Consider the following 17,953-nt stretch of genomic DNA (forward strand, 5'->3'; position numbering starts at 1 on the left):
CTGCTCGTTCAGTTTTCTCCCTGCTGCCTGCCCAGGGATGCCCGGGTGGCTGCGTGGGGCGCGTTGTGCGTGGGTGGAGCAGGAGCTGCCAGCAGCAGGACAGCCCTGGTGGCCCCGTGGAGCTGCTGTGATGCTGGGAGGGACCGGCTGGGGCGGGTGGTGGTTCGGGGTGGTGGCAGAAAAACGTCTCGGTGCCTCTGCTCTGCAGGACAGGGGTTAGAAGGGACGGGCTGGGAACTTACACTTGGCCAGTGTGGGACGGGGGCCAGCTCTCCTCCTCGCACTGTGCTACTGCGGTGACTTGTCAGTGAGACCTGCTTGTGGTCCCAGCTGTGATCGAGTTACAGTGCTGTGTAGGAAAACAGCTGCTGCCTTCGCTGACCAGGATAATGGAAAATCCTTTAATAATTCAGGGGATGAACTCTACTCTTGGGGCGGTAGATGTTGCAGCAGAAAAGCTCAGATAGCCATGGTTCTGGGATGGGCAGGGTGGGAATTCCCTGTGTGGGCTGACAGCCTGTGGCGGTTCCTCTCCCCAGATCGTGATGTACATAGGGCAGGTCTCCAAGGACATCCTGAAGTGGCCTCGTCCCCTCTCGCCACCTGTTGTGAAGCTGGAGATGCGGACGGATGCGGAGTACGGGATGCCTTCCACCCACGCCATGGCAGCTACTGCTATCTCCTTCTCCTTTCTCATTGCAACCATGAACCAGTACAAGGTAAGGGCTAAAAGAAAGTGTTAAAAAACAAAAAAAAAACATAAATAGCAACAGAAAACAAGCCTACTAGTCTCCTTCCAGCAAACTGCAGAAACCTCCACAAATCCAAAGCTGTTGCCACTTCCAGAGGAGCTACGTTCATTTCCACTGCTGCACACTTCTCCCTGTTATCTGTAGCTGGCTGATAACGGATACAAGAATAATTTGGGTGGAAGTCTCCCTGCTTTAGCACAAACCCAGTTCATAGATGCACTGCGGTTTGGGGGTTGTCGCCTTCCCGGTGACACTGAGGGAACCACGTCACCTATTTTTGTCTGATGCAAGGAGAAGCATCCTTGGAAATGCCCTGACTATCGCTTGTGTTAGGCTAATAGTGCATAACACAATTTAAAAGCCTGTTTTTTGCAGAAGTAGCATCAGTTTCACTGCACTGCTGCTGTAGGCTGCTTGGGGTGATCCTATAATTATTTTTCCCAAACCTTCAACCTTTCATCTTCCTGAAAGTTTTTTCCTGGAAAACCATTGCTCTGTGATAGTCATTTTAATGTCATGTTATGAATCCTAACAGGCATTTCCTGTATCTTAGCAATAATAACTTCCTGGCTGCATCATTTTTAAGCATGTTTCTCATTCTCCTCAAGCACATTTCAAAGACAAACCCCTATAATCAGTCAAGAGGACTCATGGCCTGGCCGGGAGATCCTCTCGGGTTCCTCAGAGGCCGTGCTGCCAGCCGTCTGCTCCCTGCTGGTTGTACTGCCATCCAGATGCAGATGTGGAGCTGCTTGCAGGGGCTGAGCCTCCTGGTATAAAAGCAGCACGTCTCCTCTGTTTGTCGCGGTGCTGTGATACAACCGTGCGGGGGTACCCGCTGTCAGGAGTCACTCCATCCCCCCTGCCTGTGGTACTTTGTGCTAGGTCTGCCAAAAAGACCTGGGCAGCAGTGCTTTCTCCTGCTTGATTGATAAGCTGAGAGTGGGGCACGCAGCTCTTCACAGGCTGCCTTGTGCTTGTTGGAAACTGCCGTGAAACAAACAAAGCTGCTGTAAAATAATTAAATGGTTTAATTGCCTCCATTAAGAAGGAAAAATCTCCCTGTACGTTATAGCGCTGTCGTCCAGAGCTGCCCTCGTCGTCAGTTACTGGCCTGGACCAGCTCCCAGGCTGCAGGGGGAGTGAAGTGGGCGTAAATACGCTGGGGGCTTGGAGGAGCGAGGAGGAAATAGTACTGCACGAACCGGGGGGGACACCTGCAGCGGGGCTGAGCTGTCTGCGCCGGGGCACGACCGAGGGAAGGCTCGGCAGGAGCTCGTGCGCCCGACGATGCTGCGGGAGCTTTTCTGCGCTGACCTACAGCCAGCCTGGTCAGGCGCCAGGCTCTGGGGAGGGGATGGAGGCTGGGTTACATTGGGTGAATGCATCTCACGTTATTTTTTTATCCTCCAGAAAACTGCCCTTTAGAGAGTGAAACGAACCCATTGGACATGTTTTCAGTGGAGCCCTAAAATGGGATTTGAATGAGTGGAGTGAAGGGCTAATGTGTTAAGCTTATTCTTTATCTAATGTGATTTTTTTTTTTAAAATATGTTGATTTATTTCAATACTTCTCCCCATGCTAGTAGGCAACTCAGAGAGGGAATTATGTAAAAGCAGCTTTGTAAGAGGCTGATTAAACCTTAAACGCCGGAGGGAAGAGCGGCCCTGACTGCTCTAGCAGCGGGATGGCCGCTTCAGCCCAGACATCGATTTCCCCCTGCCCTGCTGCCGCAGCACTATCGATCCCGCTGCCTTCTGGGCAGACAGCATGGCTCTCGGCTCCCCTCGGGCTGCGGGGCGGCAGCGAAACCTCGGGGATCGCCTGCAGGACGCGCTGCGCCTCTCTTCTGGAGGCCCTCAGCGCTAAGGCCTCGCACCGGGCGGACACTGAGGGGCAAAATCCTGCAGGTGCCACCTATTTCCCAGGCCTGCCCCTGCTAGGGTCTTGTCTCAGCTCACACGGATCTCTTTGGACAGCTACGGTGTGTGAGGTCCCAGGCCGTTTGATTCCGTACCCCTGTGGAAGTGGGTAATGGCCTAACGTGTGCTTTTCTTTCTTTCCGCAGTACCCCTTCGAGCTCGGCCTGATGGCGGCGTTCGTGTTCTCCACGCTGGTGTGTCTCAGCAGGCTGTACACGGGGATGCACACCGTGCTGGTGAGCCACGCTGCCCTGTCCCCTGCCGTCCCCTGCCCTCGCCACGCACGCGGCGCGGCTCTGGCTGCCCGGCCTCCCGTGACGGGTGACTCGCCTCGCCCGTGCCACTGTGGCAATATGTAAGCTGTGCCTTCAGAGGCAGCTGCGAGGAAACCCTGGGGCTATCGCTACTTGAATCTGAAGGGCAATTACTGCCACAGCCAGCACCGCCACGTGTGGGTTTAAAGGCCGGGTGAGGTTGGTGCGGGATGTGGGCTGTCACTCCGTATTTTGAGACGTTAATTGCAAGGAATGCACTTGGGCAACTGGCAGGGCTCCCTAGCGAGGCTGGTGGTGCAAGAGCACCCGTGTCCTCAGCAGGAGGCACGGCCTGGGCTGGGCACGCCGGGGAGCGAGGGGGCGATCAGAGCTGGGACCCCCCCGGCAGGGGGACAGCCGGGTTCCTTGGGCCTACAGGGCTGCAGTGACACCGAACAGCATTACAGGGAGCTGCTAGGAGTCAAACCTGTAGGAAACTCATCCCTACAGGGCTGAGATGCACAAATATGTTGTCCGAAAATAATCATCAGAAATCTGTGACGCAGGACGAGCTGGTTGGCCACTAGTTTAGAGGTGTCAGCCCTGCTCTGAGGACAGATTTCAGTGTAACTTACACCATGCAGTACCTGATGGGGGAAATTTACTGCCCTGTTAGGGAGCTGTCAGGGGGAGCCGGCTTCTGCAGCGTGAACAGCAGCCAGCAGGCTCCACCAGCAGCTGGAGATGCATTGCTTGTTGGCTGCATGTAAAGAAATAGTGCATTTTTTATAACTAATAATGATGCTGTAAGAAGGAAAATAGATGAGTGTAAGAGAGAGCCTTTTGTGTGATGGTTGTCTATAAAATATAGTCTGACCTCCCTGCCCAGGCCTACTGGATCAAAACAATATCTTAAATCTGATCTGGAGCCATCCTTTCTTCACCAGTGACCTTAAGTCAATCAGTAAAAATTCTTGGCATATTTCCCTTGCTGTTCCATGATAATGAAAGACTCTTCTAAATATAGATGGATTTTTAGGGTAAAGAAGAAAAAGTCCTTTGTGCCTCTGACACTATTAAAAAGGGCTTTAAAATTAAGGGGGAAAAAAAGCTGCTCCGTGTCACCGTGAGAAATGCTGCCTTTCAGAGGGCTGAGCATCCTTCACCAGGGGCTTCTCTGTGCAGGGAGCTGGGGCAGCGCTGGGCAAGCTGCATGAACGTGGCCTCTTGCCATGCATCAGCCTCTTGTGTGTGGCCACAGGTGCTTCTGGAGGGAGGGCTGGGGCTCGGGGCCGTGCCCAAGCTGTAGGGACAGCGTGTGGCTGGGCCGGACAGCACCCTGTACCCGCTGCTGGTGGTGCTGCCTCCTGGCTTCTTAACTGAGCTCCTCCTAGAAGTGAACACCGAAGGGTATAATTAAGCAGTCATAATGTTTTAGTAATGGCCTCAGCTGTTACCAGGGGAGCTTCTGCCTTGGAAAGGGATGGAAGTGACACAGTTGCCTTGTTCGGAGAGAATTTAATTACAAAACCTGCCTTCACTGCCTGAGAGTATTCCCTGTTTGTAGGAAGTGGAGGAGAGGAAGGGTCCGTCACTTCCTCATGCATCTCCAGTTATGGGGCCTGAGGAGGTAAAAAGCGGGAATAGGAGTTACCTGGAAAGGAAGAAGCAAAAATCTGGGAGCACTTTGAAGCAGACAATCTGTGATTTTACTGAGATTATTTTTGAGGAAAAAAAAAAGCAATGGGAGAAACTAGGACTGGGGTTTGTTGTTGGTGGATTGTCTTTGTTTTGTTTTCCCCAGACAACTCAACTGTATTTTGGAAATGTATGTATATATTTCCTCTCCCTCTTAAAACTATGGCCCAGTTTTTGATCCTCAACTCAGTGGGATGAACAGATTTTGGTCTCACCACTGCCAGGGCATGTTGGAGTCATCCGATGTTGGAACAGCTGAGTGATGGTGTTCTCCTTGGCACGCAGTATCCCAAATAGATAGGAGAAGTACCACGGCAGATCGTGTTCAGAAGGGCTTCGTCAGCTGAGGGCAGCCCCCAAAGCAACGTGGCAGGCTTTCATCTCCCCTTTACCCTTTGGGGCCAGCTGTGGGACCTTGTGAACGCGCCACGCTGCTGGGTCTCTCCTGGCTGCAGTGCAGACAGCGCCATGCCCAGCTTTCCCTAATGGGAAAGCAGTCCTGCCCGATGCTGGGGAAGTCAAAAGGATGCCTTTTATCACCAAAAAGAAGCCTGAAAGCTGTTTCTGTAAACACAGGTAATTGTTTTTTCCTTTTCTGAAAGTACAGGGTCAGGCTGATGCCTTTATTTTGCCCAGAGCACTCCCCTGAGGACGGGCTGCTCTGTGATGCTCGCCCTGCTCGTTTTCCGTGTGGAATCTCAGGTTTTTAATAACACCATTCATCCTGAAATTATCTTTAAATATTGTAAAGCTGGTAAACAAACAGTGGCACTTCACATGCGCTGCAGTACCGTCCTCGTGGGATGGAACACAAGTAAGGCATTTCAGGGTGGAAGGGGGAGTGTTGTGTCACACCGGTGCTGAATGAAGCCAGGGAATTCAGGCAGTAAGTGGCTGCGTACAGAGCAGAACAGAACTGCTTTTTCCCTGATCGTTCAGTCAAAGTAATATTTTTGAGTGCTGCTGTGTTTGGGGTGCTGGATCGATGTTCTGGGGGCTTTTTTGGTGCTTCCAGCTCCAAGCTGTGGCATTAGCTTGGTTTTAACAGGAGGCGTATAGCAGGGTCTGGCCTTCAGAAAGCCAGACCACGGGCTTTTGCAGTCCTTAAAAAATAAAAAATAGTGCTGTGAGGCCTTGTGAAATAAAAACAAGCCAAGCAGCAGGACCCTGAAGGGCCAGCAGTGAGGGTTAGAGGGCAAACCAAAACGAGGGCTTTCCAGTCCAGCTTGACGTATGTGAAGTCCTTCTGGTTGGGGCCGGGTGCTGCGTGGCAGCAGGGGCTGTTTTGGGGTGGAAGTGGCCACATGGGGCTGCCGCAGTGCTGGCTGGTGCTGAGCCAGCTGCAGCATCCCTGGGGAAGGCTTTAAATAAATGTCACTGCCTCGGGCAAAATTCGCGCCTGCCCCATGTGAGAATTCCTTTGTAATTGCAGGCTGGAGGAGAGGGGGTGAAGAATGTGCTTCTGCCAGCGCTGGACATGTCCCCACCACAGGGAGAAGCTAGGGTCCCTCTCCTAAACACAGTGTGGAGATCTCAGAAAAGCAAATTTTCCTCTCAGACATCAGGGTAATCCTTCCTCTGCTGGTCTTCCCCCTAGCTGGACAGAGGAGGGGGAAGAACCATTAATCCTGCACTGCCAAATGTTGTGCAGCCCTGTGCTGGGGCTTGGCCTCACCTCCCTGTGCTCTCGGCACCAGCCTGTCCCCTGCGGCGCTGCACCCCAGGGACAAGCGAGGTGCATCCGGAGCCTGGTGGGGCTGTGGGGCACGTCCCCTCCTGGCTTCACAGCAGTGTCTGCTAAGGAGCCTCCGAAAGGAGGAGGGCCAAGCCCGTGTACTGCAAGCGGTATAAACCACTGCTCTCTGAGCTCTTTTGGTTGCACACCCCTACCAGTAAGAGATTTTTGACCATGCACCCCAATATATGTGTATTTATAGGTTATATACATGCACTACTGTACTAATGCATGTCTACGTTACAACATACACAAAAATAGAAACTTAAGGGTTTCTAATTAGCACTAAAGAAATTAGCACTACTTTTTGAATATATATTTGTGTATTTATTACTGGTAGAAATATATATTTTCTTCCCACACCCCAGAGAATCACCTCAGGCACCCACACTGGGGACCCCAGGTACAAACTGGAGCAGAGCAGGCTCTTTGGGTCTGCGTGAGAACCACCCAAGCTGTGTTACTGCACAGGGAGTCAGCAAGGGGACGGCGCTGTACCACTTGGGGAGCTTTAATCAGGTCCCTAAGCAGAGGGTGACGAAAGCTCTAGTGCCAGAACAATGCAAGGGTTAGCTGGGGAGAAGGTGCAAAATGCAGAGGTGTCCATGGGGATGGAGCCCGCGGGCATCCCAGTTTGGTTAAGTACATACAGCTGGGACAGAAAAGCATGTGAAGAGCTGCTGAATTTCTGTCCTTGATCACACAGGGGGGAGACATCAGGATGTCAGGACTCTTTTTTCTAATGTAAGGTAGACAGATAGCAGGGTGGGAAGTGACCTCCGCAGCAGTGGTGGGATTTTGGGATGTCTGTGCTGGGAACGAGCCCCAGCTCCTCTGTGTCAGTTCCGTGTGCTAGGGCCAGGCCCAAGTGTGTCTTCGTGTGTAAAATCCTCATCTAAAAGTTGGTATCGGAAGATGGATTATTTTTTGTGAAATATTGACACCTAATATTATTTTACGTTTTAGTTATCCGTAAACAACTTCATGTATTTCCGTGACTATCCTAGTGTAATGGATAAGGAGATAAACGTAGGTGGAAATCTGTATGAGGAACGTGCAAAATGGCACTTGGAGTTGCTTAAAAGCAAGTATGCTGTGAATTCGTTACCTGGTAGTTGTAAACAGCTGAAGTTTGGGTGTGCTTGAGTAACGCGCTTACCAGAAATTCGTTAAATATTTCAGTTGTGAACAAGTCCTCTCATTGCTGCATAACTACAAGTAAGTTCTCATAAATAATTCGTGTTGGTCTGTGACCAAGCATAGAAGTAGTCAGCTGTCACGACTTGCTGAGGAAGGTACAACCTTGAGAACAGGACATTGCTGTATGTGATTAGCTGTCGCATTGACAGTGAATTTCATGGTCAGAATACAGAGTCTGTTGCATCCCGAGCAGTACCTGGGGCAGCACGGTGACACTTCGTACGCTGCTCTTTATTTGCCTGCTTTCATACAGAGCTGCTGTTTTGGGCTGGCTTCTGTCTGCCTTCCCAGCATTGTTGTTGACAACAATCAAGTTCTCCAAACACCTGATTTGCCTCTGTTAATAAATCAGGTTTTAACTACGGGCTTGCCTCAGGCACTTAAATACCAGCCAGATTTCGGAGGCTTGGGCAAGAGCTTTCTCACGGGTTTATTCGTGCCCGGAGGTGCCCACCTCTGGCCGGGCTGGCGGCGCTCATTGCGCCCGTGCCGAGCGTTGCTGCCCCGCTTCCTGGGGGCCGTCTCCAACAAAAGAGAGCATCCTTCTATTTATGCAAAGCGAGTGATAATCCGATCGGTGTGATGAAATTACTTGTGGGATTATGAGAGAAAGGTTTGTGCTGAGGCAGCTTATTGTAACGTTGTCTGTGAGATGCAGTTGGGTGTCTGCTTCTGCCATTCAAGTGACGTACAGAGAGTGCCTGTAAAATGTGAGAGCAGGGGCGAGGAGGAGTCTCTTGTTCTGGGCAAAAATGGGGACCCCGCTGCCAAGCCTGGGAGCAGCCGTGTTACTTCCCGAGCTGGGAACCACTGGGTGCAGAGGGAAGGCGGCTGAAGCCAGAGATGCTTTCCCCTTGTGGAAAGTTGGATGGGAACAGAGCCACCCGCTGACGGCATGGGGCTGCTGGGGTGGGGAGGGAAGCAGCAGCCTCCCCGTGAGCGGCTGGCAGGGCTGGAGGGGGCGACGGGTGGAAGGGAAGGGCGGGTTTCTTACCCCAGCTGCTGTGGGCATGGAGGTGATGGCAGGGAGCTGGTGGGGGAGTTGTGGCTGTGTGAGCCTGCACCTGAGCAGGAGGCAGCGGTGGGAAGAAGCACAAAGGGTGCTCTAATGCTGATGCCCCCTCTCGCTTCTGCTTCGTAGCTGTTTGCGAAACCACCCCTCACTCCTCATCTGTGAACTTGAGGGTGTCAATAGGTGCTGAGTTCAGGCAGTTCTGCTGCTGTTGCACGCTTATGAATGCAGGTGTTGGTGTTCTGCAGTCATCTGGGAACCCGTGTTCGGCCTTTCACCGAGCTTTTGAACGTGATCTCTTTACAGGACGTGATCGGTGGGGCGTTGATCTCGGCTGTGCTGCTCGTGCTCTTGTATCCTGCGTGGGACAGCATAGACCACCTGCTGCTCACCAGCCCCTTCTGCCCGCTGCTGTCCATAGCCGTGCCTCTCGTCCTGTGTTACAACTACCCCAAACTAGACTATTACAGCCCTACCCGGGGAGACACCACTACTATTTTAGGAGCCGGAGCTGGAGCAACCGTGGGATTTTGGTTAAATAACCAGTACGCGGCACCAGCCTACACCAGTGAAAATTTGGGGTTTCCTCTCATTACCGGTACGACGGTGGTGCTCGTGCTGGCCAGGTTCTTCACAGGGCTCTCTGTTATCCTGCTGACACGTCAGCTGATGAAGAACGTGGTCCTCGGCACGTTATGTTACTGCTACAAGTTCCCCATCAGTGACCTGGAAGCCCGGAGGAGGCTGGAGGTTGAAGTGCCGTATAAATTCGTAACATACTCATCAGTGGGCTTCACTGCTACCGTCATCGTGCCACTATTGCATGGGCTGTTAGGATTGATCTGAGCACATTTCCCTCCTTGAAAAGTAAATCATAGCATCACCATTTCAGGGAGAAGTTGTTCAAGGCAGGTAACTTGATCAAAAAGCATTTGTGCCTTTCTGCACTGGCCCAAAATGCCCGATTCTGAAGATTGAGGGGAATCACTGAACACAAATAACTGAGTTAGAAATCACTGATGTCGCCCACACCCTGTGACGGAGACCCGTGTTCCAGATGATGTATGTGACAAGCGCAGAGCACGAAGCCCCATCCCCACGGGACCACCTCGCTGTGGGTCAGCGGTGCCGGGACGTGGGGCTGGTGCCGTGCCGCTGCCTTGAGTGGTGGGAGCATCTGCCCGGCTGCTTCCACGGCCAGGGACAGCCCAGCTCGGGTGTGCCTGTGCATTCCCCTGGGGGAATGCAGTGGTGGGTGTGCTTGTTGCTTTTCATACCATCTTCTGAAAGCCAAGCCATTTTTGCAGGCCTGGTTTTACCCATTGCAATCCCATTTTATTAAAAAAAAAAAAAAAAAAAAAGTAAAGCAGAAGAAAGAAAAACCCAACCCAAAGCATGTGAAGTGATTTCTAACAAACCTCTCTAACATTAACCAGCTTCCACTGAGAGATTCTTGTGCTGTACAGCAGAGCAGAGTTACCGCAGTGGTGAGGCTCGCGTTCAGCCTGCTTGCCCCTGACCTTGCTCCCCTGTTGGGGCCGGGATGAGGCTGTCCCTCCAGCGCCGGGGCTGGGGGACAGGCAGTGCCCTCAAAATGCCTCGCGGCCGGTGCCGGGGGTGACCGGGGTATGGCGAGAGGTGGTGCTGAGCTGCCGTAACTTTCTGGTGCCGCACAGCATTGCGATTGGTCTTCCACGCACCTTGCAATACCTGTATAAACCTGTAGGATAGTAGTTAGGGCTGCTGTGGCTTTAATTCTCAGGCTGCACGTTGATAAATGTATATCTGCTCCAGGACCGATGAGCTGTTGAGAAATACAGCGGTGAATGTGGTCTGCTTGGCTAGGAAAACGTAATGCTGCGACTGCAGAGCTTCAAGGATGGCTGCTGTGCCGTTTCCTGACAGCGTATAGTAAAAGAGTTTTAACCGTGTACGTTTGTGTTCTTGGCTGCAAAAAAATAAATAAAATAACTTGAAGAATGTAAAGGAGGTGCTTTGCCATCCGTTGGCTGCTTGTACAAACAGAATCAAGTTCAAACACCGTAGCTGGTAGTTTTGGCTGAGCGGTTGGAGCACTTGCAAGAGCTGAATGACTTTAAAATATGGGCAGTAACCTCCAGAAGTAGTGCAGGCAGAAATGTTAGCCATTTGTAGATTTGCCCAGGCCATGGCTCGACTATTTTAAAAGGGGTTTGTGGACACGTCTGTCTCCACGTGTGCATGCGAACAGCTTAAACAAATTTTCCAGCAGGGCAGGAGCGCACTTGCACCTTGTTTGAGCCACCAAAACGGATGGGTCTGTGCTCAGTTGGGATGCTCTTGGTCTTCTCCTCATATCCCACCATCAGATAGCATCCTGGCTCTGGCCCCACCAAGGATGCTCTCTGATGCCCGCTGCGTGAGAGCGAAGGCGCCGCAGCCTGGCAGCGGTGCCGTGTCACGGCAGCTGGGACAAAAACTGGGAGAAGCCTCCCAGCGGGTCGGGTGTTGGGCCCACGGTGTGGAATTGGGTGGTCTCGAGAAAGGCGCGGTTTGGCGGGGACGTCTGTGCAGTTTTGTGTGTAAAACTTCACTTCTGAATCACGGCTATTTTATGCTATGAGAATTTTATAAATTATACTTGATAAATCCAAGCACTTATGTTAAATACTAAATAAATATTTTTATCTTTTATAGTATTCACCTGCATGTGGTTCGTGCAATACATGCAAACTGTACTTGGTTCAAATTTTAAAATACAGATATTTTGCAAGATTTGGTGTGGTTGTGTTTGTCCTGTCCTCTGTTCCTACTTGTAAATGACTGGTAGAAGGGGAATGACTCGCAGTTTGATAAGGTCCCCCTGTACAACCCGCTCGTGGTCTGCCAACACGCTGCTCTGTCTGCTGGAGGTGGAGGGAGAGCTGTTCTGGTGAGAGGCGTTGGAAGATCTGAGGAAGAACAGAAAACCTGAGAGGACACAGTAGCAGGGACCCTGGAGGGGAGTGAAGCCTCCCAAGACAAAAGAAGATTAAACAAGGAAGTCGTTAATATTTGACCTAGACACTGGAAATTTGGAAAAATCCTTTTTTTTTTCCTGTAGTTTTGCCAGATGAAAGATAACAGAATGGGTTCGTTTTCCATAAATCTTGCTACCTTGCATCACTTTTTTCCACCGTGGTTTTTGTTCTAAAAAGCTAATGCTCAGAGTACACGTATCCTGTACCAAGCTTGTGGTGCTAATTTACCCCAAAGCCCCCATTATAAATTCACTTGCAAATATCACCGAGGGGCAGACGAAGAAAAATAAAGATTGCAGAGGCCTTCTCTAGCTTTGCGTTAGGTACCTCAGTCATCGAATACGACTATGAGCAGTTTGTAAATATCAGACAGTTGGGTTTGGGCCATGCGGTAACTATGCTAGAATTACGTGCCGTTCCCCGCCTGTCCAGGCGCACGGATCATCCTGAGCACGATGCTCCTGAATTTCAGAGCCGGAGCAGCCTTGCAGGCGCTGCTGGCATCGTGGGCAGCTGGGAGTGGGTTCAGTGGCTCTGAAGAGGCTTCAAATTTAACCTCACTGTTGACTCTGCTCCTCTGCTCCTGGCAAGCAGTGCTGCTTCCCCAGCACAGAGCTGGTGTCCTGCTCGTGGAGTACTTGGCTACTGACATGAAACAACGTGAACCGGGAGAACTGATCCCTGAAAGCCGTGCGACGCACGCCCCTGCAGCTCAAGCCCTTAGTGCCAGCCTAAGCCAGACTTTACACTCAAAGGACAGTAAATTCACGGGAGAATTGAGATGCCCAGAGTCAGAAAATCGTGCATACAGAAATATATTTAGTGCACACAAGTATGCCTGCACTCTGCTGAAATGCAAATCTGCCTTATTGTCGTCCTAATCCCCATGCATGACACACTAATAAAGAGGGTTTTTTAATACTTACCATCTGTGGTACAGATTGCTTCCCACACTGTGAGCTTGCTTGGTTACAGTTGTGTAGGCATCGGGGAGAGAGAGATCCTGCACGCGGCAAGCTGGATAGTCCCTCGGGAGGCTCGGAAAGGCGGGCTGCAGTTTTCTCGCTCTCCATGTGCACTCAAGTCGGTTGTGCAATGTCTGTGCTCTCATTTCACGTCTGTCACGCAGGGATAAGTAAAAACTACGCTGCCATCTGAGGGGAACCGCAGCGTTCCCAGATGGGTAGCTGTCGGGCATTTTTCATGATGTATTAGCGCTTGCACCCCACAGCCGTGCCTGCTGCCCCCCCCACCTGCTGAGACGAGTGACCGAGCTCCCACTGGAAAGCCCGCACGGTTCCAGAGGTGGGGGTGTGCAGGCGCAGCTCCCAGAGCTGCCCTCTTACCTTGTCCTCACCGCTGCACCTCACCTCTTCTCCCATTAGCCAGCGGCCGGTACGTCCTCCTCCAGCACCCGGAGGTCTAACCCGGCACTGCTCCTCCTGGGGCCGGAGGCTATCCGGCTCCGTAATGGAAACGAGCCACAATAAATTGGCCTAATGCAAACTGCTTACTATTGTTAGCGTGCAACATTAGCAATGGTTATAAGATTGCAAATGAGCGATAGCCAACTTCATTAGAAGCTGGTAAGGAGCCTGCTGAAGCGCACTGAGCTGGCCACCCACGCAGCTGCCTTGCACCAGAGCGGATGCATCGAGCGCTGCCGTGTCTGGCTGGAGCTCCTCAGTTTCCAGGGGAGCAGAGGCACAGTGCCCCATGCTATAACTAGTGCCAGAAATCCACCTAGACGAAAATCCTGATCAGTGAGAGGTTTTAGTATAACGTTAGGGGCAAGGCTGCAAGAAAATCAAACTGCCCAAAGCTGCTTGGCCCCTGCTGTGCACCTGGGGTTAAGGAACCCACTGGTAGGGCTACGCAAGTGCAGCAGGGACCATGCTGGCTTGTACAGACAAATATCCCTCAGTCCGACAAAAGCTTTGATATTTTTCAGTTCCTTGTGCAAAAGACCAGTGGCATATGCTCTTAAATGCATTGCTCCAATTTGGTTTGGAGCTTCAGAAACCGCTAGGCTTACATCAACCATGGAAAAATTCAATTCCACCCACTCCCCTTTCTGAATTTAGAATGATAAAGGAGCAACAGTTATGTCTGGAGTAGGGAAGCAGATATTACACACATCTTGCTTACAAAATATCTCTGGTTTTCATGAAACAAGTTTTCCTCCCCCAGCCATTGATGAGCACATGACAACCGTACAGAATAAAAGCTCAACTCCTTAGTTCTGCTCACATTCACTCAACATTTGCTCTAATCAATTATCTTATTTCATGCAATAAGAAAAGAATGAGATTCCTGTTATGCAGCCATAATCAGTTACAGTATGAAGCTGTGTCTGTGGAACATTTCTGATTTTGAAAACTAATCATGTGCTCTGCCATTATATTTCTCTTGTAAAACACTGGGCTTTCACCCAACTTGATACTTTTTTTCCCCCTCCCTTAAAAACATCGGTGGCACAGTCTCATCCTTGATGCCACATTCTTATACTGTAGAAGCCTGCCTAATTGCACTGTAAGGAACATATTTACCCATGGAGCCAGACTTGTTTTTTTTTTTAGTTTATTGAAACTTAAAAGCATAAGCGGATGTTCCCTGCAGAGAAAGACAGAGGAGCAGAGGGTGCTGCATGTGAAAGTGGACATCTGTAGGAGGACAGAAGTCCGGTCTTCACAGGAAAGGCTCAATATTGATCTCTAGGGCAGAGCACGGCATGGTGAGCTCAAATTTGGTGATAACATCAGGGTGTAGGACTCCAAGTTTCCCAACGCTCTGACCTTTGGCAAAGATCTCAGCACAGCGACCAGGGAAGAAAGCAGAGCCTGTAAAGAAAGCAAGAGAAAAATCAATATTTCTCTGGGCCAAAGAAGTCAATAGGCATTTAACATGGAGAACAAAGCGCTCAGTATTAAACAGTTCTCTGTGCTAAGATGCTAAGAATGGGCTCTCGCTTTCTTGCATTAACAGTTGTCATGATTGATAGCGAACAAGGAAACCATTTGAGTTAAAAATAAAATGTGAAGCCCAAAGCGTGGGCATTTTTTGCACTCCAGTTGTTTTGACTAATTTACTCTTGCAAAAGGAATTAGCACAGATAAGTCAAGTCAGAGGGATACTGAAATTAAGAACTTTTGCAGGCTTTAGGCACTGTTTAATACCTGAATGTTTCCCACCTTACTCTGTTTAAGGAAATAAAGCTTGCTGTCATCTAAGGGGTAAGTAGACACGTCACGCTTGATTACATGTCACATAATTAGAAACAAACTACATTCCTCATCTGGAGAAGAGCTTTTAAGCAGATTCATATACACTGTAAAACTGGGGAACAATGAACAACTCTCCTAACAGCAGCTCCATTTGCATTTTTTGTCCCTGTTCTGAGCTGAGCGGCATTTTTATCTGATAGCCCTTCGGAAGAGCGAGCCAAACCAAACCAGCAAGCTTCTTCTCAAGCCACCTCTTTCAGAGCAAGTGTGTCCACCTGGGAGCAACAAAAGCAAAAGCAGGCACGTCTGTGAGGACAAGGAAAGGCTCCACCTGCTGTGCACCCAGAAAGCTCTACTCCCCTTCCAGTTTTGATAAACATTTTCTTCTAAGTTCTCTAATAATGAGGTATGTGGTACCCACATCAACACCTCCTGATGGAACCGGCACTGCAGGTGGTACTGCCCACGTGTGCTGCTACTGACACTACCAGAATTCATCACAACAACTGTAGGCAAGTACCACCTGCCATTTGCTCAAATTTAGTAAGACTTAGGATGTTTTAAATGCCTTTCCCTAGAGGAAAACTGCAGAATGTATGTTCTGAGGTGGGAAACTCTTCACAGAGGAAAAAAAAAAATCTCCCTTCTCTTTTTGTGGTTCAGCTCCAGCACGATTCGAGTACTGTGATGCTCCAAAAGAAATTGCATTACGCTAGAAAAAATGGGCTCTGTGGCCTAAGCTGAAATATGAAGCTTGTGTATATGATATATGTATATATATATATATATTATTTTGTTACTTCCTTCAATTATTTTAATCCTGAAAATGAGAAGAGGGCTGGGTGTCACAGAAGCAAGGCATGGTGTGCGGGGCCGCCAGCTAGCAGTGCTGCAGACAGTGCTGCGGCCTCAAAGGAGGAAAGGGGAGAGGACGACACGAGGCTGCTGGAGCCCAGGCTCCCTGCTGCCCTTGTAGCAAGCTGCCTCAGCTGTGGCTTTATGGCAGTGGCCTGCCCAGAGAGAAGGGCTCTCTCTGGGATTGCCACACAGATATCAGACAAGTCAGCATCAGAGAACAGCCAGCTGCCATGCCCTCTCCCCTTGCTCTGCATCTTTTTCTCAGTATCCCAAAATCCAACAAAGCATCTCCTGCAAGAGGAGTCGGTGGGTGGGTAGGAGCCAGGCTGCGTCAGCGCGGCTGGGGACATCCCTGCGCCAGCTGCCTCTGAGCGGTGTGGAGACAGCCCAGGAGCTGCTCCACAGTCAGCCCTCGCCTGTTGCTGCCACAGTGCTCAGCCCTGGATCCTGCAAAGGAATCACAGTAATTTCATTTCTTACTGACAACCCACACTCTGCACCAAATGCTGTTTAAGCTTCAGGATCAGGACGAGCCCAGGATGTTTCAATGTGTTTACCAGGAGCTATTTAAAAAGGCCCTAAAGGGCCAAATTAACCTCAAACCTCGGGACCATTTTGAAGGCACTCTGCTCACTAGTGGCCAGGCCCAGAGATGCGATCCTTGCCAGCTCCCCGGTGGAAGCAGCTCTTTTAAGCTGTGTCTCCTGTAAGGTTTGTAGTCGTAACTTGCAGCTCCAGGAACGAGAGCAGCGACTGGGTCTCTTCTATGTCCAGCAGGCTGCAAGTGTGAATTGACTTTACGTGGGTACTTCAGTTTTGGCTGCCTCATGAAGTGTGATGGCAGTAGTAAGTGATCACAGGAACATTAAGTAAAGATTGTTTTGAAGAATATTCTGAACCGGTACATTTTAAATCGTCCAGTTCCAATCTTAGCTGTGAACACAAACCAACTGCTTCCACTGGACATACAAAAGTGGAATTATTTAAGCCCTGAATTTTACTGACACGTGACTCTAGCCAAACAGACACTTTCCACGGCCAAGCTGCAGTATTCAGAATGAGCGTTAAAATAAAACTTGACAAAACAAATTTAGAAAAGAAACAAATGCCGCACATACAGATCACTCTGCAGATTGTGGGAGAAAACACAGTCTAAAGTACCCTTGTAGTTAGTGGTAAAGGCTTTCCTATTTGAGCATAAAGCTGGTATTGTACCACGGATGTGAGCAGCATACAGTGACATTCTTTTAGAAACTTGTGTGTAAGCTTATACTGGCACAACAGCAAGAACTAAGCATATGTTAATAATGTTGGCATGGTACCCCCCTACAAAACTATGGGAAAAAAATGAAAAAAAGCTTTGACAATACAGTTAATTAAAATACTGAGTCTAATTTGTCTGTTCTTTTGAGCTTGTGTGTAGCTTTGGGAAAGTTACTTTATCTTCTCGCACATCTCGTCCCAAACGTATCATGAGACTTAACCATTTTTAAACTTTAGATATTTGAACGGAGTCAAAAATAATACTGCACTGAATCAACCCACTGCAAAGCCAGTTACTGTCCCTGCATCTTTGTAACAATTATACATGTTTTTCCTCATTACGGTTTCACCCCTAGCACCCAACGAGATAGGCCGAGCCACAGGCTTCTCCCAGAGACCAGCTCAGCCATGGGGTGTGACCCCGTGTTCACTGGCGTGAAGAGGGCACCATGCTGAAGGCAGCTTCTAAGACCTGCGCTGTGTCCCGTGGTGCCGCACAGTTCTGTAATTTCAGGCAAGGAATCGCTGTTACGTTACCCAGGGCACGGCCAGTCAGTCAGCAGTGAGGCCGAACACGGCCAGGTGGGGACATGAGGCCGTACCCAGCCCTCACAGCCACAGCACCTCCACAGAAGGGTCACTTCGGTCGGCTGAAGCAGGTAAACTGAGCAGGATTAGTGGCTTGCAACCCCCGAAGAGGAGGTGGTGGCTCTCCACCTGAGAGGGAGAAGGGGAAAAGCTGCGGACTTGGCTCAAGCCTGTACCACACACCGCGCGTTCAGGAGGCCTGCCTGCTGCAGGCCGCGCCTGAGGCACTCGGCCACGTGCTCGGTCTCCTGTGCACAGCCACTGCTGGGCAATGACCACGACGTTATTTACTTTGAGATTCCTTGCTGCAAAGATGTAAATACGTAATTAATATCAAGAGGAAACACTTTGCTCCACAAAGTGTAGGACCTTCAAACCACCTCTTCATTTCTAGCTGTGCTAACCCTGAAGCGTTCGTAACTTTGCAGGACACTCACTGCACCGTGT

The 17,953-nt window shown here is 50.2% G+C and overlaps 2 protein-coding genes across 3 annotated transcripts in view; one reads left to right on the top strand and one right to left on the bottom strand.

The window, feature by feature from the left end:
- The window catches only part of SGPP2 (sphingosine-1-phosphate phosphatase 2), a 29,531-nt gene extending 19,560 nt beyond the window's left edge, over positions 1–9,971 (top strand). The window contains exons 3-5 of the mRNA XM_080603742.1: positions 540–719; positions 2,822–2,911; positions 8,881–9,971. Of these exons, the coding sequence (XP_080459868.1) occupies positions 540–719; positions 2,822–2,911; positions 8,881–9,420 (810 nt within the window). The 3' untranslated portion in view covers positions 9,421–9,971. The remainder of the gene's footprint in view (positions 1–539; positions 720–2,821; positions 2,912–8,880) is intronic.
- The window catches only part of FARSB (phenylalanyl-tRNA synthetase subunit beta), a 42,530-nt gene continuing 34,496 nt past the window's right edge, over positions 9,920–17,953 (bottom strand). Inside the window, exons 17-19 of one of the 2 annotated variants that reach the window (XM_080603728.1) lie at positions 12,920–14,413; positions 12,500–12,691; positions 9,920–11,504 (exon numbers count right to left, since the gene is read on the bottom strand). In XM_080603728.1, coding sequence (XP_080459854.1) covers positions 14,262–14,413 — 152 coding nt within the window. In that variant the 3' untranslated portion in view covers positions 9,920–11,504; positions 12,500–12,691; positions 12,920–14,261. Of the gene's footprint in view, positions 11,505–12,499; positions 14,414–17,953 lie in introns of both variants that reach the window. The other variant, XM_080603727.1, reaches the window with a different exon arrangement.

The sequence above is a fragment of the Anser brachyrhynchus genome (genome assembly GCF_964034855.1).
Source record: "Anser brachyrhynchus genome assembly, chromosome: 9".
In the NCBI taxonomy this organism is placed as follows: domain Eukaryota; kingdom Metazoa; phylum Chordata; class Aves; order Anseriformes; family Anatidae; genus Anser; species Anser brachyrhynchus.